The sequence below is a fragment of the Theropithecus gelada genome, chromosome 12, assembly GCF_003255815.1.
Source record: "Theropithecus gelada isolate Dixy chromosome 12, Tgel_1.0, whole genome shotgun sequence".
NCBI classification, from domain to species: domain Eukaryota; kingdom Metazoa; phylum Chordata; class Mammalia; order Primates; family Cercopithecidae; genus Theropithecus; species Theropithecus gelada.
Window position 1 is genome coordinate 6,204,278 of NC_037680.1, and position 24,803 is coordinate 6,229,080.

A 24,803-nucleotide genomic window follows, 5' to 3' on the forward strand; every position below is an offset into this window, starting at 1 on the left:
ATGAAAGGGAAGTTCACATTTTACCATTTGATGAACTAGTTCCATCATATTTGTCTGCTGCAGAGCTTTCTTGACAATTCCTCATCCTCTGGGTCATTTCTCCCAAGGACTGCCTTTGATCAGTAAAGCAAACCTGTCTCAAGGATGCCGCTCTTAGCTTCCCTTACAGGAGAAATTAGAAAGAGGCAAGCAGGAACAATTATCACTTTTTCTCTTTCATCAATATAGGTGCCATTGCTACCATTACATTTTCAGTAAGTGATGCAGGAAGAAGAAATAAGGGAGAGAGAATAGACATGGAAATGGCTACTGCTTAAAAAATGAAGCCACGGGGAGTGCTTTCCATGCACTATTAATGTTAATGTAGTAGAATTGCTCCATCCTCTTAATTAGACTCATAATTCTTAACCTTTAGGTAAACTGTGTATTCAGGCATGGTGGAGGATGAGAAATGAAATTAGCATTGCCCTGAGGCAGGGAAGAGCACACCCACCAAAACCCAATGGTACTGATGAATGATTGGAAGAGGCATTATATTTACCTTGACCAAAATGGCAAGGAGCAGGTGCAATGAGCAGGTTTACATACGTGAACACTGTTGCTCAGTGACAAAGATACTCTCATATTCAGGCTGTGAAAAGCATAGTATCAGGAAGACAGCACAGACCTGAGTTGTCAAATCAAGGACGTAGAATTCTGTGGCACCTGGAGTACACACTTGTAGATTAAACAATCTTCTGAGACTGTACAGAGCAGCCATCCTCCATTTAGCAGGAAGTAGAAATGCTTTTCTGGTGCTAATCAATCAGGACTATAATGGTCTTAGCAGACCCTATAGAGATGCATTCAAATTGCATGCAGTCATAAACTGTCCTGGGGCAATCTGTTCTTCTAGTTCATTCCTTGGTTAATCTTCCCCAGCTACCAAGATGTTTAAAGTCCTTCATAGTATCAGTGGACTTCTATCCATCTCTAACTGCCCAATCACTGCGAATGTTTTCCCCATCGTTTTTCATAAAGCACATCAAGCTATCATAAAATGTGTATGTAACATCCAGAGTAATAGCCTCCCTTTAGTTCTTTGCTATAGTTCATGCACCATCCTGAATATCTTTGAAAGTCTTGAGGAATCCAAACAGCAATTTCAAGCACAAAGTATGCAGCAGCAGAAGAGGTCAGTGTGGGAAAGAAACGCAAGCTGCTGGGATGTGCTCCCTACAGGATGGTTCGAAAGAACACTCACCACCGTGGGCACTTGCAGAGTGAGGCGACGGCCCTCACTGGCCAGCTGCCAGAGAGTAGGACAGCATTCAGGGGATGAGGAAAAATATGTCAACAGTGCATAGCGGTGTACCATTTTATACCATAAACAAAAATAAAACCCTAAGATCCCCTCAACTCTGAACAGACCCCTCGCGCCTTGGCCAAAGGGACTCTAGAGAAATCTGAAAAACTGAATTCCTGGCCATGACGCGAAGGGAGGTCAGACATGCCTTGTGATGACACCTCTCTGTTGGAGTTTAGGCACAACTGACCAGAATTACTATTACAAAGACTAACAAAACAAATTCTTTGTGACAAGAAGATACTAAATAATAAATAAGACCTGAGCCCATGCCAGACAAGGGTTAAGTCACCCACCCCTACAAGTCACTCTCACCCAGTGTATTGGTTAACAGACCTCCTTACCTTAAATATTTCTTTCTGCTGACTCCAAATGTTTAGACAAAGCTTTCCTCCTCTAACCCATTGCAAATTAAAGAATCTCTTAATCCACCTATAACCTCTAAGCCCCTGACTCAAGATGTCCCAACTTTCTGGGTCAAATCAATGTATACTTTCCATGGATTGACTTGTATGTTTGCCTGTAACTCCTGTCTCCCTAAAATGTATAAAATCTAACTGTAACCCAATCACTTCAGAACTACTTACTTGGGGTTTCTTTGGGTTATATTTTACCCTGGCCACGGTCACTCATATCAGCTCAGAATAAACCTCTTTAAAGTATTTTACAGTTTGTTTTTTCCATTAAAAATACATGTACACAAAAACACAAGTATGCAAACTATTTCAGAGGCCACAGATTCATAAAAGCAGCATTAAATGGGATGCTGTATCAATAAATATGTATAATATTTTTTAGCTACACACCAACATGTATATGGAGCCAGTTTTATCCACATGTATGTGAGGGCTTTGTGACTAATCACAAAGTTAATTTTGAAAATTTGCTTTGCTTTTCCTAAAAAAGGGAATAAAATAATATTTTGCAAATATTTGCTCGTCAGTTGATGTTGACATTAGCATGAACTAACACTGAAACTATAATATTAACTAAATAGTAAAGCTAATTTTGACATTAACCAAATATTTGATGTTAGCTGAAACTAAAATTCAGGATATTCATATTCATGATTACATGAGGATCTATAAATAGAGTTACAGGTTTAGAAATAGTTCATAGTACTTCAGAGGTCTGATGGATTTTTCTTTGGTGTGCCACACATTAAGGAATGATTCACTTTATAGTAGATAAAAAGGGAGAGACAATATTGCAAATATACCCTTTGGTTTCAATTCTCTTTTTGGATATGATATTTTTCTTTCTTTCTTTTTTTTTTTTCCTGTTTTTGTTTTTTGTGTGTTGGTTTGTTGTGATCTCACTGGCTGATAGACATTAGGGTGAGGCACCAATTACTTCTGTCTCTTCACCTTCTGAGCACACGGTAGGATTAAACTTCCTGACCGGGTGCAGTGGCTCACACCTATCATCCCAGCACTTTGGGAGGCTTGAGGCGGGTGGATCACCTGAGGTCAGGAGTTCGAGACCAGCATGGCCAACGTGGTGAAACCCCATCTCTACTAAAAAATACAAGAATTAGTCAGGCGTGGTGGCACATGCCTGTCATCCCAGCTTCTTGGGAGGCTGAGACAGGAGAATCGCTTGAACCTGGCAGGCAGAGGTTGCAGTGAGCCAAGATCGTGCCATTGCACTCCAGCCTGGGCGATAAGAGCAAAAATCTGTCTCAAATAAAACAAAAACAAAAACAAAACAAACAAACAAACTGCCTCATCCCCTGGGGATTGCATACATTTCATTCAGGGCAATGGGCTGTAAGCAGAAGTGACATGTGCCATTCCCAGACTGCAGCAGGTTTGACGTACTCCAGAGCCCCTTTTGCACCTGCCAAGGTGACCAGCAACACTTGAGAGAGGTGCTACTCTATCACTCCGGGTGCTGGGAGGAGACGACTTAACACGGAGCCCCAAGCCAACTCATGAAACATATCTGGCCTACTTGAGAAATGAAAGCATGTTGTTTGAAGCCATTAAGATGTTCTGTTTTGGAGTTTTGTTTCTTTTTACCTTGTTGTGATTGCACCGCACTTAAGCTTTTCCTTTTCCTTTTTTTGTTTTCTGTTGTTTTTGTTTGTTTGTTTGTTTGGTTTTTGTTTTGGAGATAGGGTCTCACTCTGTCACCCAGGCTGGAGTGCAGTGGCGCAATCATAGCTCACTGGAGCCTTGACCACTTGGGCTCAAGCAATCCTGCCACCTCAGTCTCCCAAAGTTCTGAGATTAAATGTGTGAGCCACCGTGCCCCGTCACCTATTTGTGTCTCATATAAGAATTCCAATTACTGTCTTCAAAGTGCTTTTTTGGATCATATTCTCACAGGATTTTCATATCCAAGAAAATATGGGAGAGGCACCTACTTTGTGCCAGTCACTAAAATGGCTCTAGAGGTATTCAGAAATAAATATGACCCAGTTACTGCTTTTGAAAACTCAGAGAGTTAGAAAAGTTTCACTTGAAAGATGAATTTGTATTTCAATTTTAGCCCCATAAGTGTTCATCCCTGTTGAGCTTCTTAGCTGCCAAGAAATTGCCAACTCTGAGCTCCCATTGCCAACTCTGAGCTCCCATTGCCACCATATCCCTGTCTTCCTTTAAGAAGGGAGGAATTCATTGTGGAATGTTGCCATTTCAAATAGCTGTGGGTCATTATCATGGACTCTTGTTTTTCATCATCATAATGTATGGCCCTTGGGAAGATCACAAGGTTATGTGCCTAAGATCATGTCTCCACGTTGAGAATCTGTCTTCATTTACTCAAGATAAAAAATGAAGCAGAGTAGAGGTTTCTAACCCAGAGCCAATTCCCCAAAGGATTTTCCTTCCTTTCCTCCCTCTCTTTCTCCCTACGCCGCAACCTCAATGCTCCCAAGATGGATTCTGCAAACACTCCAATATCCTAACCTTTTATCCTTTCTAAATTCTAATGAAAACATTCTGCTAAATATACAGATAAATTGTTACAGTATCGACAACTTTGTTTCTGATTTTCTTCTTACCTGGTTCCTTTTCCTTGTCAGTGATGCATTCGCAGAAAGATTTAGCTTTTTATTTTTGGGGGGCATCTTATGGAATGATTACCCAGATATCTTTTGAGTGGCTTCAGACGGTGTCTATATAATACTGGTTTACTAGTTAAAATCCAGTCTAGGCTTGTCTCAGTTCAGGCGAATGTCTAACTGGTGTCTGGGCAGCTAGCAACATGGCTGATTTAAGCAAGGATTGTTTTTGTCTTTCCATGCAGTGGGATTTAACTGTAACAGGTTTTACTAGATTCGAGTGTAATCCTATAGATACAGATAGGGTCACATGGTTCTTACTTTACTTAACCTCTTGAACTTGAGTTTGTTCCTTGGTAATAACCTACACCTCACGGGATTCTAAGGATTAACTCAGATGGTTTTGTAATTTGTGTGTACTAGGAACTGAAAATACCACAAAGCCTGGCCCATTGCAGCTGTTAGACTCAAAAGCTGGGCTAATGTTAGCAGCTTTCCTTTTTCTATTTCCATATTTTAAGTGTTTCCTACATAAAGATTATTTAGGAACCAGAAAAAGCATGTAAAGTGCATATATACATACATATATGTATATCATACGCAATAATATATAGGTAAAAGTTTATTTGACATGTGAATACATATGACATTTGTAATCAACTACGTATAGTATGTTCTATTTGGCAAACATCTCCCTCCTCATTTGGCAGAACCATCACATAGAGCCAAAGTATCTGCACTCAGGGTCTCCTAATCCTGCTTTACCTTCATTCTCTCTTGACATGTGTCTCTGACTTTTAGAAGCATGGGCTTTGAGGTTAGATCTACCTAGAATCCCATCCTTTGTGTAAGACCTGGGGCAATTTACTTCACCTCTAAGTCTCCATTTTCTTATTTATATAACGGGACTAACAAGATCATCTTTAACAGCTGTTATAATACACACATTTATATAAAAACATATATACAGTCATGTGCTGCAGAATGGCATTCTGGTCAACAACAGATCGCATGTACAAGGGTGGCCCCATAAGATTATAACGGAGCTGATTCCTCAAGGATCTAGAACCAGAAATATCATTTGACCCAACAACCCCGTTACTGGCTATATGCCCAAAGGATTATAAATCATTCTACTATAAAGACACATGCACATGTATGTTTATCACAGCACTGTTCTCAATAGCAAAGACTTGGAACCAACCCAAATGCATATCAGTAATAGACTGGATAAAGAAAATGTGGCACATATACACCATAGAATACTATGCAGCCATAAAAAAGGATGAGTTTATGTCCTTTGCAGAGACATGGATGAAACTGGAAACCATCATTCTCAGCAAAATAGTGCATGTTCTCACTCATAAGTGGGAGTTGAACAGTGAGAACCATGGACACAGGGAGGGGAACATCACACACCAAGGCGTGTCAGGGGGTATGGGACAAGGGGAGGGATAGCATTAGGAGAAATACCTAATGTAGATGACGGATTGATGGATGCAGCAAGCCACCATGGCATGTGTATACCCATGTATACACGTTCTGCACATGTATCCCAGAACTTAAAGTATAATATATATATTTTTAAAATATTATAATGGAGCTGAAAAATTTGTATTGCCCAGCGATGTAGTAGTCTTTTTCAAGTTATTGTGCAATGAATTACTCATGTGTACATACAGGTGAAAACAAACCTACTTCATTGCCAGTTCTATGAAAGTACGGCACTTTTAATTATGTACAGTACCTAATACTTTATCATAATAATAAGTGGACTATGTTCTTGGTTTATGCATTTATTATACAATTTTTATCAGTATTTTAGAGTTTACTGTTTCTACTTATTAAAAAAAAATGTGAAACAGCCTCAGGCAGGCCCTTCAGGGGGAATTCCAGAAGAAGGCATTGTTACAATAAAAGACAACAGCTTCATGCGTGTTATTGCCTCTGAAGACCTTCCAGTGGGACACTGTCTTCTATGTGGAGATAGAAGACAGTGATGATGATAATCCTGATTCTGTGCAGGCCTAGGCTAGTATGTGTATTTGTCTTTATTTTTAACCAAAGAAAAGTTTAAAAGTAAAAATAAAATTAAAACATTAAAAAATAGAAAAAAGCTTACAGAATGAAAAGAGAGAAAATATTTTTGTACAGGTGTGCAATGTGTTTGTGCTTTCAGTTGTGTTATTATAAAAGAGTAAAAAGGTTAAAAATGCAAATGTTTACAAAGTTAAAAAGTTACAGTAAATTAATGTTCATTTGTTATTGAAGAAAAAATAAGTTTCCAAATGTAGTGGAGCCTAAGTGTGCAGTGTGTATAAAGTGTACAGTGGCACCTTGTAATTTCCTAGACCTTCAAATTCACACACCATTCCCTCTCCGCCTCGCCCAAAGCAACATTCAGTCCTGAAAACTCTGTTCATGGTAAGTGCCCTATACAGTGTACTTTTTAATTTATTACTATTATTATTATTATTTTGAGACCGAGTCTCACTCTGTTGCCCAGACTGGAGTGCAGTGGCATAATCTCGGCTCACTGCAACCTCCGCCTCCCGAATTCAAGTGATTCTTGTGCCTCAGTCTCCTGAGTAGCTGGGATTACAGGTGTGAGCCACCGTGCCCAGCTCATTTTTATCTCTTATCTTGTATTTTTACCATTCTTTTTTCATATTTAGGTATGTTTAGATACAAAAATATTTACCATTGTATTATAGTTGCCTACAGTATTCAGTACAGTAAAATGCTGTGAATTAAAATGTGCTGTAAATGCAAAATATGCACCAAATTTTGAAGATTTGGTATACAAAATAATGTAAAAGTGTGTATTAATATTTTTTTTACTAATTACATGTTACAATGATATCACTTTGGATCTCTTGGCATAAAAATGACATATTATTAAAATTAATTTCACCTATTTCTTTTTATCTTTAATGTGTGGCTATTAGAAAATTTCAAATTGCCCAGGTGGCTTGTGCTATATTTTCATTGTTCAGTACTGTTTTAGACTCTACGTGGTTCACTGAAACCAATAACTCACTAGGCTGTACCAGTGCTTTCATCTAAGTGTTAGTGTCTTTATTTATCTTTCTATTCCTACGACCCATCACCTCCACGCTTTTTAATTCTTCCCCAGACCACCAAGATAGATGCCTACCTAGTCTCCTCCAGACTCAGTGGGTTCTCTCTGCCTCCATCCACATGGTTAACCTTCCTCTTATATCCCTCTCCAGTTCAAATGTCTTCATTCAGTGAAAGTAGATGAGTTAATCTATAGAAGCATACTGAGAAGTATCTGAAACACAGGAAGATCTCAATCTTCCTTCCTTTAATCCATCCTTCCTTCCTTCCTTCCTTCCTTCCTTCCTTCCTTCCTTCCTTCCTTCCTTCCTTCCTTCCTTCCTCCAGTCTTTTTTTCTTTCCATCCTCTGTGACTCTTTATCTGAAATAAGCAGCAAGAACTTTTAACTGTTTTATTTCTACAATGTCTCCCCCATTCTCTGAGGGTCAATCTTCCCTTCATGCCTTTCCCCATCACTTCCCTCAACTCAGAATGACTCCTACCCATGTCGTGTCCACAAAGAAGAGGTGCTTTTCCATAGGAAACCTCTGGAAAAGGTGTTCACCTAACTAGAAGTAGTTTCTCCTTTTCAGAACACTGTATACCTTGCTCACATGTACATATAGTCTCTAGCTCTGCCTGCAGGGGGATAGGCTCCTTAAATAATAATAGCCACTATGTCCAGCCCCACACTATGCATGCATAGTGTTAGGTCAACATGTTAGCTATTTTGCAGAGAAGAAAATGAGATGCAGATTCAGATTACCTTCCCTGATGATGGCCACTCCACAAATAAGTGGCAGAGTGAAGGAATTCTGTTGTGTCTATTTTTTTATTTTTTTGTTCAGAGGCTAAAACATTTCCACTGTGTCATTCCAAGATTATGATTTGCCAGTCTTAGGAAGCTTCATATCTTCTCTGTGAAATCACCGCTACCATATAGAAAGCACGCTTGGTATTTCTCATCTGATCTGACACACACATATAAACACACACACACAGAAAAATGCCATCATGTACTCACTCCCTCTTCTCAGCAAATAGTAAGACAATGAAAATTATGTTCAGAAAGGCACCCCTATAATTTCAAAACAACTTAGGTAAACTGAAAAGTTATAAAGAGTGCAATTTTCAAACACTTTTTATTCTTCCAATGATGTGGATATCATTCACGTTACTTTTCTCATCTTCATTCTTAGAGATGAGGAAACTGAGGCTTAGAGATGTTAAGTACCTAATCTAAGGTCACATGGCGGTAGGAGTGGAGCAAGTGTTTGAACCAAAGCAAGTGATGCAACATGGAAGTGAGCTTATCACCAGAACTCTGTGGCCTTCTCTTTGGAAAGGTTCCAGTGAGGACTCAGGTGTGAAGAAAATCCAGTATCTAGCCATGGCTCCTGAAAAGCAAGCTCAGAAATGCCATTATAGCACAATGCCTATGCAGATCCATTAACCTCATCTGTGTAGCTGGTATAATTTCATTTCTACATCTATCCCATAAACCACCAAATATGTTTATAAAGAAAATACATGCATACATATTCTACGGTAATACACGCATACATAGGCTACAGTAAGAAATTGGTTTTCTTGCTATTCTTGACTTGTTATGTATGACCCTAGGGAAGTTTCATACCTTCTCTGTACAATCTATGACAAGGTAAGGAAAGTATGTTCTGAGGAGATTAGGTGTATGAAGGTGTCAAAAAATATCACCTACTACATAAATACAGTAGCACATTTCATAGGCTTGAAAGGCTGACAAAAGTCTTTTTTTTTTTTTTTTTTTTTTGGTTTGTTTGTTTTACCAACCCTGACAAGTTCCTTACTGCAACCAAAAAATAATAAACTCTGACATGTGTTTTAACTCACTTTGTGGGGTGAATATAGAGACATGGAGTGCCTATATTTCCAGAGTGGAAAGGACACTAGGAGAACATCAAATATAAGCCTCTAGTATTCAAGAGGAGAAACTTGTGGCCCATAAAACATCAGTAACATCCCAAGGTTACAGAGAATCAATGGCAAAGCTGGGAGTCAGAGGGCAGCTCCCCGCAAGCCTAGTCCCTCACTCTGTGAAGTTGCTCTCCTCCCACCAGGGTCTGTGCGACATGCTTGGCCAAGCGCACGTGTGTTGTCATCCATCCTTTGACATCATATGACTACTGGTGACACTTACGACTGAGAAGAGACCTTTTCTTCATTCAACAACATTCACTCAATTGTCCCTCAGTGCCAGGTACTATTCTAAGCATTTTGGGAATATAGAATGAGACAAAGAAGGCCCCTCTTACAAGAAGCTCACATTCTATTGACAGAGGCAGATATTGAACAACTAAACAGGAAGAAGGTATCCGATAGAAATAACTTCAATGCAGACTCTTCGAGAAGGATGAAGCAGTTAACAGTAATGGAGTGAATACTTCAGTTGTATGTAAAATCGGAGAGAGCTAAGCATGGAGAGAGGAACAGGCTTGTGGGTGGACAAAACAGTCAGTATCAGGCCTGAGAGGTGGGGCAAGCTGGGCAAGAAGCAGCGAAAAGCAAAGTGGGGCCAAGTTCACTGTGTTAGTGGGAGAACAGGGGCTGGCAGGGGCCTGTGGCTGGTAGAGCTCTGCAGACTACAGTTAGGAGTCTGGGTTTTGCTTCCAGGCCAGAGGGAAAGGTTTGGAGCCATGGTTATATAATCTAATTCTGAAAAGATGATCACTCTGGCTGCAGGCTGGGATATCCGCTGTAGGGAGATGGGGCATGGGATGGTGGAAGACAGATAGCAGGAATCTACTGCGCTTCTCTAGTATAACAAGGAGATGATGAGAGTGTGAATGGAGGTGATAGACGTGGACGTTGAGAGAAGGGACTGGCGAATATACTGAATGGGGAACGGAGATGGTGAGGAGGAAGGAATCCTAGGTTTGGTCTTAAAAAAACTCAGTAGATGACAGTAGCATTTACTGAAATGAGAAAGATAAGCAGATAAGTGGATTTGGGTATTTGGCAGAAATGGGGAGGAGAACATAGACCTAACTCTACACTCCCAACAGTGCTACCAAGAGTAGGTAAATGCCATAGTTACAAATAAGTAAAGCCAAATTTAGAAAGTAGGTGTGCCCACAAGCTCTGAAGAGGCAAGCTCCACAACCGAACTCTTTGAATGGCCACGCCATGAGACTGGGAGACCCTCTATCAGTGCCTAAGGGAGCTAATGTTCTTCTTGCCCACTGGATAATGTGACAAAATACTGGCTAAAATAACAGCAGTGTCCAGATGGCCTACTCTGTGCCAGACATGGCATCTGTCTCATTAAATGTCACACATAAGAACACTGATGCTCAGAAGGCCCATGTAACTTACTCAAGGACTCATAACTAATAAAGGAAGAGAAAACATTGAAGACCCAATTTCACGATTCCAAAATCCATGTTCTTTGCGTTCTCCTGCCGCTGTACCGTGTCTTAAGATTAGAACATTGTACTCTTCTTCCTATACGTGCATTCCTTTACCCTTGAGATAAAGGAAGTGGACATGGGCTTTCACAAAGTGATGGGAAAAATGCATGTTTTATTTTATGTAAGGTCCGAGTGTTGATTCTTGGGCAATCAACTTTGATTATTTAAATAATTAATGGTGTGAACAGCAATTCAACTGTGGTCGGGTACATACCATCTCTTGACTTTACATAGGATAGTTTTTATTTTTCCTCAGATTTCACACCCACATCTTTAGCTTGATGAAGGTATCCACCTTATTGGTAAAACCCACCCACTTGTCATTTTGACTTCCTGTCCTCAGTGAAATGCCAAGAGGAAGTTACTAGGACATTAGGAAAGGTGGCTTTGGTTTTCATGCACTGTAAATTGTAGTGGCCTGATTCATGTGATGATCTCTGTATTTTTTGAGAGCTGTGGAAAATGCTTAAAAACACATTTTAGCTGTATCACTCAAAGGGTAACAAAAGTCCCTCCCAGGAAAAAATGGAGGGCCAAACTCATTTCCAACAGGAATTATAACTGACTTAGACACCAGAGTCTAAGGGCCTAGACTGAGTTAGAAAGACCTGGGTTTGACTCTTGACTCTGCCCTGTATTCACTGCATTTCTTAGGCTAGTTGACAATTCATGCAATATTTTGAAGATCACATTGTCATTTAAAACATGTCTGTTTCAGTTCCAGTTCCATTAGAAGATAGAAGCAGATTTCCCTCCCCTGGAATGTGTGCTAGTCGCCGTAATTTTTTTTTTTTTTTTTTTTTTTTGGCGATAAAGTCTCACTCTGTCTCCAAGGCTAGAGGAAATGTGGGTCAGTCTTAGTGACTATCTCACTTTTCTTTTGAGAGAGAGAGTCTCATTCTGTCACCCAGGCTGGAGGGCAGGGGCTCTATCTTAGCTCATTGCAACCTCTACCTCCTGGGTTCAAGCAATGTTTGTGCCTGAGCCTCCCAAGTAGCTGGGATTACAGGCATGCGACACCACACCTGGCTAACTTTTGTATTTTTTGTAGAGATGGGATTTTGCTGTGTTGGCCAGGCTGGTCTCGAACTCCTGACCTCAAGTGGTCCTCCTGCCTTGGCCTCCCAAAGTGCCGGGATTATAGGTGTGAGTCACTGTGCCTGGCCTCCATGACTGTCTTCTAATAATTAGAAAGCAGCAGAAGTAATGTATGACTTTCAGAGCTGGGTAACTGAATGCAATAGAGTCCACTTGACTCACTCCCTTGAGATGTTTGTCCCTGAAACTCAGCCACCATGCGATGAGAAAGCCAAACAGCCACATAGAAAGGCCATGAGTCCAACCGAGGTCCCAGCCACCGGCCAGCCACTAGCCACTGCCTCAGATGATCCCAGTCACAGCCTTCAGAATGCCCCAGGTGATGTGCAGAGTTGTCAAACCCTGCCCAAACTGCAAATTCATGAGCAAAATAGATGTTACCGTTTTAAACCACAAAATCTAATGGCAGTTTGCTACATAAAAGTTAATAATAGGAAGGGAAATGCACCTTTTCTTTGGAGACCTTAACCCTCCCTTTACTATTTTCATTCCCTCTGCGATGCCTTCCTTCTTTTTCTGTATATTACTTTGCAATGTAGATGTAGGTTAAAACCAGAGAGACATTTATTTGAGACCAGTCTCTAGCGCTTAGTAGCTGTGAAAACTTGGACAAACCACTTAACTTCTTTGAGCTCCCCTTCTATTGAAAAACTAAGAATGATAATAAAAACTTCATAGGACGATGGAGAGGACTGAATGAAATAATGTGTTTGAAAGGTTGGGCAGAGAGAAAGAAAGTGGTCGGTAGCTGAGATCCAATATCATTAACAGTCATGGTAGCACTAAAGAGTAGGCATTCTAAAAAGCATGGGATATGGGCCCTCCCCTCCCTCCCCTCTCCTCCCCTCCCTCCCCTCTCCTCCCCTCCCTCCCCTCCCCTCCCCCTCCCTCCCTCCCTTCCTTCTTCCTTTCCTTTCCTTTCCTGCTGAGCTCTCAACTGTTGTCGAGGCTGCAGTGTAGTGGCACAATTACAGCTCACTGCAGCCTAGAACTCCTGGGCTCAAGCAATCCTCCCACTTCAGCCTCTTGAGTAGATAGGACTACAAGTGTGCCCCACCACACCTGGATAACTTTTAAAATATTTTTTGTAGGGTCAAGGTCTTGCTATGTTGCCCAAGCTGATTTCCAACTCCTAGTCTCAAGCCATCCTCCCACCTCGGCCTCTCAATACTCTGGGATTAAAGGTGGGAGCCATGGCACCCAGCCCACCTGGGTTTATTATATTCTTGTTGTACATACAGTAGAAATAGCTTTTTGGTAAATATATATATTTATCAAAAAATATATATATATACACACATAATCATTTGTTGCAGAAATCCCATTACTGGGTATACATCCCAAAGGATTATAAATCATTCTACTATAAAGACACATGCACACGTATATTTATTGCAGTACTATTTACGATATAAAAGACTTGGGACCAACCCAGATGTCCATCAATGATAGACTGGATGAAGAAAATGTGGCATATATACACCATGGAATACTATGCAGCCATAACAACAACAACAAAAAAGAATGAGTTCATGTCCTTTGCAGGGACATAGATGAAGCTGGAAACCACTCTTCTCAGCAAACTAACACAGGAACAGAAAACCAAACACCACACATTCTCACCCAGAAGCGGGAACTGAACAATGAGAACACATGGACACAGGGAGGCAAATCACACACTGGGGCTTGTCGGAGGGTGAGGGGAAAGGGGAGGGAGAGCATTAGGGCAAATACCTAATGCATGCTGGACTTAAAATCTAGATGGCGGGTTGATGGGTGCAGCAAACCACCACGGCACACGCATACCTATGTAACAAACCTACACGTTCTACACAAGTATCCCAGAACTTAAAGTATAATAATAATTAAAAAAAAAAAAGATAGGGAGTATAATTTAAGAAATAACTTTAAAAAACGTCAAATACGACCCTGATATTTTGTCTTCCAGATGTCATGATGTAAGTCTGTGGTTTTAATTCTGGTGTGGAAGAACTGTAGACATTGGGGATCCGTTCTACCCACATATTTGTGTATGTGTCTGTGGAGGCAGGGGAGTGGTTAGGAAAGAAGGAAGGAACAAAGAAAGAGATGAAGGAAAGATGGAAAGAAGAAAGGAAAGAAATATGGGAGCAGAGATGGTGCCTCAGAGTGCCGAGATTGCAGCTCTCTGACACGGACCTCCAAGCTTTGTGGGCATTGTGAAAGTGGGCCACAGAAAGAACATAGTGGGTGAAGTAGCCGAAGGAATCTCAGCTCAGTTAATTGGGTGAGAAAGAACAGAAGCACTACCATGAATCAGAGGCGATCCAAGGTGGTCGCTGAGCCTTCCACACACAGCCCTGAATTAGAATGCGAGGTTACAGAGTGATATAAGACACATTTCTTCCTTCAGGGAGCTCATAGCTTTTTCCAATTCACCAGCCATAGGGAGTGACCTAAAATGTCTATGTGCTTAGCAAATTATTCATACGAAATTATTCATACCTGGTTTAGCCTGACTCACATAAACTGACATTACCCTTTGGATTTGAAATAGAAAGAGAATCCTCCGCTTAAAATCTTCCAGTGATTTCCCTTTAGTCTTAGAATAAAATTCACAGTCCCAGGCTTTGTAAAATCTGGCCTCTGGATACCACTTTCCATCATTTTCCTCCCACCCTTGCTCCTCCTCTAGCCACACTGGCCTTCTGGCTATTCCTCAGCCTGGAATCTTCTGCCCCAAACAGGCACCTGCCTCATCCTGTCCCTTCACTCAGGGTCCTGCTGGATAGCTCCTGCATACCAGGAGGACTTTCCCGCCACCTCATATGAAATGCAGCTCCCCACATCCACTGACACTCTAGTCCTTTGTCCTTCTGGACCTTTCAGCGTCACTGTCATCATGCACTGATTCTGTGGGCGGGGGGACGGGGGACCTGTAGGGAGGAGTTTCTGTCTTCCCTACTACAAGTATGCAGGCAAGAACTCTGTTTTTTCAGTGTTTTATTTTCACTCCCCAGTGCCTGGCACAAAACAGATACTCAAAAATGCCTAGTGTGTGAAAGAAAAATGTTAATTCTGCTAATTGATATTGGGTGGTACAAGTATTGAGAACAAAGCATTTTTAGTTTTGTGAACCCCAGAGTACCTGGATGTACTGTTTCTTTTCTACCTGTAATTTGACTTTTCTACCTGTAATTTGACTTTTCTACATCACAATTCCTTACTCAGATTTCTAAACAAAATCATTAATTTTCTGCACATGGGAAGGTGAATGTTGCAAATAAACAGAATTAATATGCACAAGTGTACTTACAGAGCTGCTTGGACACATAAAGAGTATGCGATGAATGTATATACAATTACGGACAAATATGATATAGCATGTACTATATAGTATATACATCATATATATTTTATATATATGTATCCATACAAAGTACATATTATGCAGTCTAGATTATTATGTATGGTATATATAGTCAGTTAGCTGTATGCTCACTAAAGTATCAGTAATTAAAGAAAAATAAAAAAATTCAGAATTTTAAAATACTTGAAAAGAAATAGCATGCTGTCCCTTTAAATTCTATTGTAACATAACTAGGTAAAGCAATTGACTGCAGGTAGAAACCACTCTCAGCTGCATGAATGAATTAATAGGAATGGCTTTTAACTAGCACATTACTGGTAGGTAAACAGAGGTTCTGTGGTGCTGTAGGGCTCTGGATTCTTAGGGCTCCTGAAGAACTTACACAATCCTCATGGCAATCTTGCTTGCATGTCTGATTTGCTCTGCAAATGCTTTCTGTTCCGAAAAACCAAAGTAAATTCCAGACCAGGCTGTCCTACAGCCGTTAGATTTTGAAGTAACGGAGTCTTGAATTTCCAGTGCTTTCACGTGTTTCAATACTGACTTCTTGCCTCTGCCTGCGAGAGCTCACGGCTTTACCGAAAAGGGTTTCCACAAATAGACTTGCATTACATGGAGTGCTGAGTTCAAGAGGATGCCTACACTGGATACTGACACCCCAATGACTGAATCCAGTGGGGGACTTTCAAGGCACCATAGAGACTATTGCAAAAGAATTGTGGGATAGGCAGGCCTTCCAATGCCCATTCCCAGCAGAGATCTGGGCACTCAGTTTCCCCATGCAGTCACTTGCCTATGTCCCTCTCCATCTTGTCCTCCTTCCAGGGGAAAGTTATGGGTTATCAAGCTAATTGGCCATGTGATTAAAGAATCTTCCATATTACTGCTTTGATATTTATTTTTCTGTCCTCCTGTTTCATTTCGTGCGCTCATCACTTGTCACCTTCAGGACTCTAGTCTCAGGCAAAATGCCTACGAAGGTGCTGACAAGAGAAAAGGTCTGGGCTCAACCAAGGAAGCCTTTTTCTGTGGGGATAAGTGGCCGCCTCCTCCCCCATGACGAGGTACTGTGAGTACTGGCAGACTGTAGTGATTCTCCCACCTTGGGCTCTGTACTGGAAGCTGCACTGTAGCACAGGGCCTCTGGCCCTGCAGAAAGATCAGAGTAGAAAGCAGCAAGCAGAGTGAGGGGAACGACAAAGATCCATGAGAATCACAAAGACACTTTCCCTAGGATACGGATGTCCTGGTGAGACATTGGAGAGAGTTTCTAGTATAAACCTTCAGCTAGAGAGATGGAGGATGCATTCCATTAGTGGGCACTTATCTGTAGTTCTGAGGCAAATATATCCAAGAAGACTGTCATAAAATGACAGTGTCATGGTACAGTCACTAACTGAATGAAAAAGGCCCAGTGGTGACCCATGCGTGACCTTATCCTGCCTGTCTCCTACTTCTCCCTCTGCTGCCGCTGAATGAATGGAACCAGAGCCCTCGCTGGAGCTGAGAGCAGGCAGAAGGAGGCTCTGGGGATGCTGTGTAGGGATACACAGGCCTTCCTGTGAAGGGGTGTGTGAGCCATGGAGGCTGCTGTGTCTAGGCCAGGATGATGCAAACCCTATGATGTTACCCAGGAATGTGCCCAGCTCAGGCAACCCTGACAACTCTGTGGCCTTCACAGAGACAGTGCTGGGTGCACTTCTCTCTCCTTCCATTTTCCTGCACAATAAGGAAATTTATACAAAATCATGTTTTTTCTGACTCCTTCATTTCCTTGTAACTCTTGGTTCTTTGCAGCTTTTGTGATGTACCAGAAATAGCATTTTTGCTCTGACTTCAGGAGATGTTGGTTGCAAGAGTTAGATCTGCCCCTCTCTGTGTGGCATTAAACAAGCATCTTATTCTCTCTGAGGTTCTGTTTCCTGAAATATCAGATGGGGACAATGACTCTTATGGTGAAGATCTGTTGTCTGGGTTAGAGATAATTCCAGTAGCTCACCCCACACATATCCTCAAACATAAGAAATCTCAGTCATTATTGGCCATTTAAATATTTCTTTCATTTTGCCTTCTTATATTGTATCCATTTATTAACTACTGTGCATAGTATATAGGAGAATCTAAGGTCACAAGGCATCCCCCACATTCTCTTATTGATTTAAATGCACCTGCAGCCACAATTTATAATTTTTCATAGTGTCTACTCGCCCTGGCTACTAGTTAGCAATAGCCAATAGGCTATGGCAATCAGGCTGTACACTTTTAAAAATTAACAACAAAACTATTTATAATCATCTTTGACTCCACACCTTTGCACTTACCACATTGCCAAAGTTGAAGGAAGATAACGGTATCTGTTGCTGGGAAATGGGCACTCAGACTCATAGTGTTGTTGGGAGTATAAATTGGTACAACCTTGATGCATTGCAGAATTCAATGCGGCAAGAGTCTTAAATATATGCATACTCGCTGCCCTGCAAATGGCACCTCAAGGAATTTGTCCTGAGGATATAATCAGTTATGTTCACAAAGATCTAAGTGCAAAACTGTTATTCAGCATTATGTGTAATAACGGGAAAAAAGTAGAAACAATCTACATGTCCAAATAGGAGATTTGTTCATTGGAGTACATCCATATAACAAAATATTCTATAGTTAATGAAAATGATGATACGAAGTTGTATTTATGGATATAGAAAGATATTTGTACATTTCCTGTGTGTGACAAATACAGGTTGTAAAAGAGTATCACAGGGTCGGAAATCTTCCCAGCATAGACCAAGGATTCATCTGATAAAGGAAAAACTTGCACAAAATTCTTCCAGAATCTTAGATAGGTAAGGAGGAGATGGCCTCTACCCTCCTCCGCTTCTGTCCTTGGGCTTTCCCTTAGGAAGGGAGTGGAGTAGCTTAGTAATAATAAGGACCAGGAAAACTTTCCTGTAGGTGTACGCCCTGGGCGCTGGCTGTTGAATCCATGGGACTACAAATGTTTATTGTTTTTCTCATTCCTGCTTTTCCAGAAGGTAAGCTCACATGCATGGGGGACCAGGTGGCTGCTGTCCTGGCAGTGAAAGTGTGAAGCTAGGTCACATCTTTATGGGACTATCTGGGTAAATGAGTGCTCTGTTGCCCCACAAGTGGTGACTGGTCCGGAGGTGGGAGCCAAGAGGACAAAATGGTTCATGCTACATTCTCCAAGCCAGCTCAGCAGAAGAAAGTAGACACTGAGCTTACATACCCAGTATCCTCCTTTATCTCCCTCCTTTTGATCCGGAACACAGGGAGAAAAGAGGATTAATGAAGACCCTCACGCACAAACATATGGTCTGTCTGCCTTGTGCCTTTGAGAATACACACATAGAAGACTGTCTGGAAGGATCACATCTGAATGGTAAAGTAGCCATCTTCAGGGGATGAGATTATCTACGTGTATGAGTTTCCTAATCAATTCTGTTACTACGTAATTATTACAATTATTCTATTTACATTGTTCAAATAGAAATAAAATTTCCCTTTGTGCTTGTTTCCCATTATGGAACACATTTTGGATGTTCCCTGCTGCAATGGAAGCTATGAATAAGGGCACCAGTTTTTGTTGGATACCTATTATGTACCAGGCATAGCACAAGGAGTTCAGACTAAATTTTTTCTTCCATCCTCAGATCGACCGCATGGGTTCAAGATTTTCATGCAAACTTTTCAGGTGGCGAAATTGAAACTGTAGAAATTGAGCAACTTGCGCAAGGGCATATAACTGGTAAATGACAGGAACAAGCTCTTAGTCCCAACATGACTTGCTGCCAAACCCATGCCCTCCCATTCAAATGAGATCAGAAACTGTGAGGCAGCTGAGTTAGGAAAAGAACACATTTGCAAAGGCAATGGTGTAGCCAAATTGATATCTCAGAGTGCATATGCTAAAGGAAGTCCCATAGTCAGAATGAACATACCCTCCCATTTGTTCTACAATTCTGCCAAACCCAACCCTTCAAAAACTAGAAACAACACAATGAAAAGAGGGAAGGGCATTTCTGGAGACAGGCACCCTGAGAACAGTGCTGAGGTAGCACGTGCAGGCTTGACAGCGATGGAGAGAGAAATACACATAAATATAAACATTGACTCTAGCAGGGCAGCACCCTCTGAGGACGCTGGGTAAAGCTACATGAACCGGTACCTCTGATCTAATCAAACCTGCAAGCCTGGCTGAATCTAAGGAGAGTACAATAATTGATTTTCACAATGCTGATCCTGCGTCATCAAGAAAAGGTTACATTTTATGTTCAGTATTCTCTGTTTAAGAAGGCATGGAAGTGTGTAATCCATTTGAGAAAGATTTTCATTTCAAATAGTTAAAAATTCTTTGGAAAGATTTTTGGTGCTTAAAAGGGTAAGTGACAGTTACCTGGAAAATTCGCTTACGTAGAACGACGTCTTCCCTGAAGATCCTAGACCAGGGAGGCTTGCCCTGCCTGCCTTGCTGGCCTCCCTGCCTAATGCTGCCCCACTTAAGCATCCAGGCACCCTTCACCCCAGACATAACTTGTCCCTATTGGGTGGGTGTGCTGAGATCCTGGTGCCTTATCAAGCTCTATTCTCTCTCCCCAAACTAGCATTTCCCACGGCCACACTTTCTATGTCAAGCTCAAATGCCCTTTTTGAGGCCCATTCCTCTTCAGATGTTCTTCATTCTCACAACTGTTGCAGGGTGGGTGTTGGAATCATTTTCTTTTTTTTTTTTTTTTTTTTTTTTTGAGACGGAGTCTCGCGCTGTCGCCCAGGCTGGAGTGCAGTGGCCCGATCTCAGCTCACTGCAAGCTCCGCCTCCCGGGTTCATGCCATTCTCCGGCCTCAGCCTCCCGAGTAGCTGGGACTACAGGCGCTGCCACCTCGCCCGGCTATTTTTTTTTTTGTATTTCGTAGTAGAGACGGGGTTTCACCATGTTAGCCAGGATGGTCTCGATCTCCTGACCTCGTGATCCGCCCATCTCGGCCTCCCAAAGTGCTGGGATTACAGGCTTGAGCCACCGCGCCCGGCCTGGAATCATTTTCTTTATGATGAGGAGAAAACCTTGAGAGGTGACAGAACTCACTCTAGCTTCCATCCTGAATTTCAGAGCCAGGATAACTACATAACCAGACCCCTCCTGATGTGTTTCTCTCCAGTGCACAGTGACTACTGGTAACTATAGCCCCCTTCTCGGCAAATTTTCCTTTGCCTAATACTCCAGGTCTGAGGGTCCCATCTATCCCACTGTGGTCATGCATGCAGAGGCCTTACCCGGCGTGTTGAGCAGGCGGGACCTCCTGCAGTGGTAGGCCACCTCCTGCTCACAGTGCTCAGACCCGTCGATCACGGCCTCCAGCTGTTCCATGCTGCCCCCGTAGTCCAAGGCCATGGCATAGGGCTTCTCAGCGTTGGCGCCCCGCACTCGGGTCAGCTCTGTATTGTTGTGCTGCACCGACGTCCAGATCTTGTCCTCTGCCCAGACAACACAACACAAAGCAAGAGACGTTAGAAGGAATGTCAAAAATGGAGCAAGTGAGCAGTGTGATGGGCCACTCAGCATGCAATGTTAATCAACACCCTGGTACTGTATGGGGAGTATGACAGAGAAATTGTGTTCCCTGTGGAGCTCCACCAGAGCTAGTATGGGGGTCAGTAATCTTAAGAGCTCCATTTGTGGAGCCCTTTTCCCATAGGCTCTACACTAAGCATTTAATCCCACGATCTCAGTTAAAATTGACAATGCCTAAACTGGAGGGGAGGTAATTATGTCAAAATTGCCTCATTTTGCTATGTCAAAAATGAGGGAAATGTGAATGAGAATTAGGCTGTTCACCCAAATCCCACAGTTAATAAGTGACTAAGCAGGGACTTGAGCCAAGGATGTCTGACTCCAAAGCTACTGACACACTTCCTCACAAGAGAAACACCAGCATGTTTTCAGAGAACAATTTTCTCAGAGAACAAGGTTGAGATTATGTGATCCATGCTGCATGCAATGAAGTTAATTGTAGGGTTTTGTTTCGTTTAGTATTTATTGCCCATATTACCTCTCTTTGACAAAAACATTTGGGAAGATTTGCAATGAAAGAACACAGAGATGAGGACCTTTGAATCATGGCGGAAGGACATATTTTGCCTAATAGGGGAAAGAAGGTTAAGGCAGTGAGAGAGGGGAGATATTTGAGTATTAGAGCTTGGGACATCTGTATCTGCCAACAACAAGCTTGGATAAATCACTTCCTTTTATTAAAAAATATATATATTTTTAAAGAGACAGGGTCTCTCTCTGTTGACCGGGCTAGAGTGCAGTAGTGTGATCATAACTCATTGTAGCTTCAAACTTCTGGGCTCAAGTAATTCTCCCACCTCAGCCTCCCAAGTAGCTGGGACCACAGGCATGAGCCAACATTCCCAGCGCTCTTCTCTTTTCTGAAGCTTAGTTTTATATTCAGTTAAGAAAACAACAACAATTGCAACAAAAACAAGAGAGCAATACCCTGGTAGCACTAGTAATATGGAAAAGCAACCTACAAATACAAAGTTGCAAGGCTCTATCTGGGATGTATCAGACACTCTGTAGTAAATAACCTAGGCTAAAACATTTACTGCAATTGGACATGCAATTTAATTCTGAACATCCTCTCAAATACAGCAAAAGAGGAAATAGGAAGACTTGAAAAGCTTTTGTCATCTGAGAATCTTGCCTGCATAATTACATCATTACTCTTCATAAATTCTCAGAGCTGGAAAGGAACCTAGCATAGAAATCATGTGGTTTCTTCCCTCCCCATCCTCTTAGTCTTACAAATGGAGAAACTAAGGTCCAGAAAGTAAAGAAATGACCTGAGGCACATCTATGAGACAGTAATGATGAGCACATACACTGAAAGTCACCACTATTAATTAGCAAAGCTATGAAGCACAAGCACAGTAGTTGGCATGACTGAGCTGAAAAGAGAAAAGAATAGGCCACTTGGGTGCCCTTTGTTAGTCCTTTCTCCCTCTCTAGCTCGGTACACAACTTGGGACATGTCGTTTCGTATTTCCAAACCTCAGTTTCAACATATTAGAAGCAGAAGAAAAAGAGACATGATTTTAATTATCTCTAAAGGATTTTCCAATTCTATAAAAGAAAATACTTCTTGCAGCATGATATGGTTTGGGTATTTGTCCCTGACCAAATCTCAAGTTGAATTGTAATCCCCAGTGTTGAAATGGGACCTGGAGGGAGGTGTTTGGGCCACGGGAGCGGATCCCTCATGACTTGGTGCTGTCTTTGCGATGGTGAGTGAGTTCTCGTGACATCTGGTTGTTTAAAGTGCAAGGCACCTTCCATCCACTCTCTCTCTCGCTCCTGCTCTTGCCATCTGAACTGCCTGCTCCCACTTCACCTTCCACCATAACTGTAAGCTCCCTGAGACCTCCTCAGAAGCTGACGATAGATGCTGTCACCATGCTTCCTGTATAGCCTGCAAAACCGTGAGTCAATTAATTAAATCCCTTTTCTTTCTAAATTACCTAGTTTCAGGTATTCCCATTTAGCAATGCAAGAATGGCCTAATACACAGCATAAAATTAAACTGTGCTTCAACATTCCGACTCGTCTGAAGACTATATCCTAAAACCAGTCCACTGATAACCCACGTCTCCAGTGTTTCACTGAGGCAAAGTTATATTTTATTTTTTAGAGACAGGGGCTTGCTATGTTGCCCAGGCTGGAGGACAGTGGCATGATTGTGGCTCACTGCAGCCTTGGCCATCTGGGCTCAAGAGATCCTCCTGCCTCAGACTCCCAAGTAGCTGGAACCACAGGTGTGTGCCATCACACTCAGATAATTTTTAAAAAGTTTTTTAGAGATGGGCTCTCATTTTATTGTCCAGGCTGGTCTTAAACTCCTGGCCTCAAAAAACCTGCCAAAGTGCTGGGATTATAGACATGAGCCACTTCATCCAACTTAAGATTATATTTTCTATAAAGTCTAAACAAATTGATGTTATTTGCCTCTGACTTTAAAAACAAAAATAAGACATAATTCATGTTGGTAAAAATAATAATATTACAAAAACAATTAACCGAAAACTTTAAAAATGTTATTCATACCAGTATAGACAAATGCTGATAAAATAACCAAAAATCTTATCCATCAATAATGAAATGTTGTAGAGGGAGAAATAAAGGTGGACAGTTTTGAAATGTCCATAATGCTTATACAAAGAAGACAAGAAAAACCCCGTCTAATCTATCATAGTAAATGTTGTGTTACTGCTTTATACTAGCACATTTAACATACATTATCTCCAGTACGATAATCCACCACACACTGTGTGTGTGTGTGTGTGTGTGTGTGTGTGTGTCTGTGTGTGTGAGAGAGATCATAAGATATATATAACTGACATCACAAACCTTAGCTTCAAAGACTGTATGAGGGACAGGAGAAATGATTGCTTGAAACCTACAGCCCCTGAGTTGGCTTTCATTTTGAATCTGCCGTGTGTCCTCTGATTACTGTTCTCTTGGGAGACAGCAGGATAAAGACTAAAACATGGAAGTAAATGGATATTACTTTTCCCATCTATGTCGTGTGTATCTATCTCTTAGACTTACCCCCAGTCTCAACGCATCCAATCTGATTCCAAAATTGGTCTCCACATTTACTAATTCATATAGACTTATATTTCCTTCTAAGTATACATAGATTTTCATACCCATATATTAACTCATCTGATTGTTCATACATTCATTGATTGATTTCCTTATTCATTTACTCATTGTATTACTTTACCAATATCATATTGTTTTTGGCAAGAAAGAAAATAAAGATGCCATAATATTTTTCCTTGCTTCCTATCTTTTCTTCCTCAGCTGCATTGGCGGTTGTGTAGATTTAGCCCTGCATCCTGACTAAATATTGAAAGGTCAGGTGTTAATGCCACTGAAAGAAAGTCAGCTTTGGTGAGAGATACTCCTGATGCCTGCTCGAGGCTAGGGAAGGGTGGTTTGAGATGGAGATGTTTATGTGGAAGTCATCTTTGATTTTTGAACAAGCAAAATTCATTTTGACAGTCCTTTAGATGGGTGAGGAGGTAGAGATTCACTTTTAGGTGGACTCACACACGACTTCAGCGAAAATTGGACCCACAAAGCTAAATGTTCAAGATGGCCAAGTTAGTTGGACAGTGGAGGTTAGTGAACATAGTATGAGTTCTGGAGTCAGCAGATCTGGGTTTGTGTGCCAGCACAACACTTACTGTGGGAGCAACCTTGATGAAATTATTACTTCTTCAAAGCCCAGGTTTCTCATTGGTAATATTTGAAAAGCAGCAATGGCACCAATAATACCATGAAATAGGCTAGCTTTAGAAACAATCCTATTCAGATTGGAATCTATGTTCTGCTCCATGTCAGCAGTCAAGATTTTGGCAAGTTTCATAACATTTCTGAGCTTTCCTCATTGGAAAATGGTCATATTTATACCAATCT

The 24,803-nt window shown here is 41.4% G+C and overlaps 1 protein-coding gene across 1 annotated transcript in view; it reads right to left on the minus strand.

Moving 5' to 3' along the window:
- CNTNAP5 (contactin associated protein like 5) overlaps positions 1-24,803 on the minus strand; it is a 683,524-nt gene that overhangs the window by 257,517 nt on the left and 401,204 nt on the right. Inside the window, exon 12 of the mRNA XM_025405058.1 lies at positions 20,594-20,794. Within this exon, the coding sequence (XP_025260843.1) occupies positions 20,594-20,794 (201 nt within the window). The remainder of the gene's footprint in view (positions 1-20,593; positions 20,795-24,803) is intronic.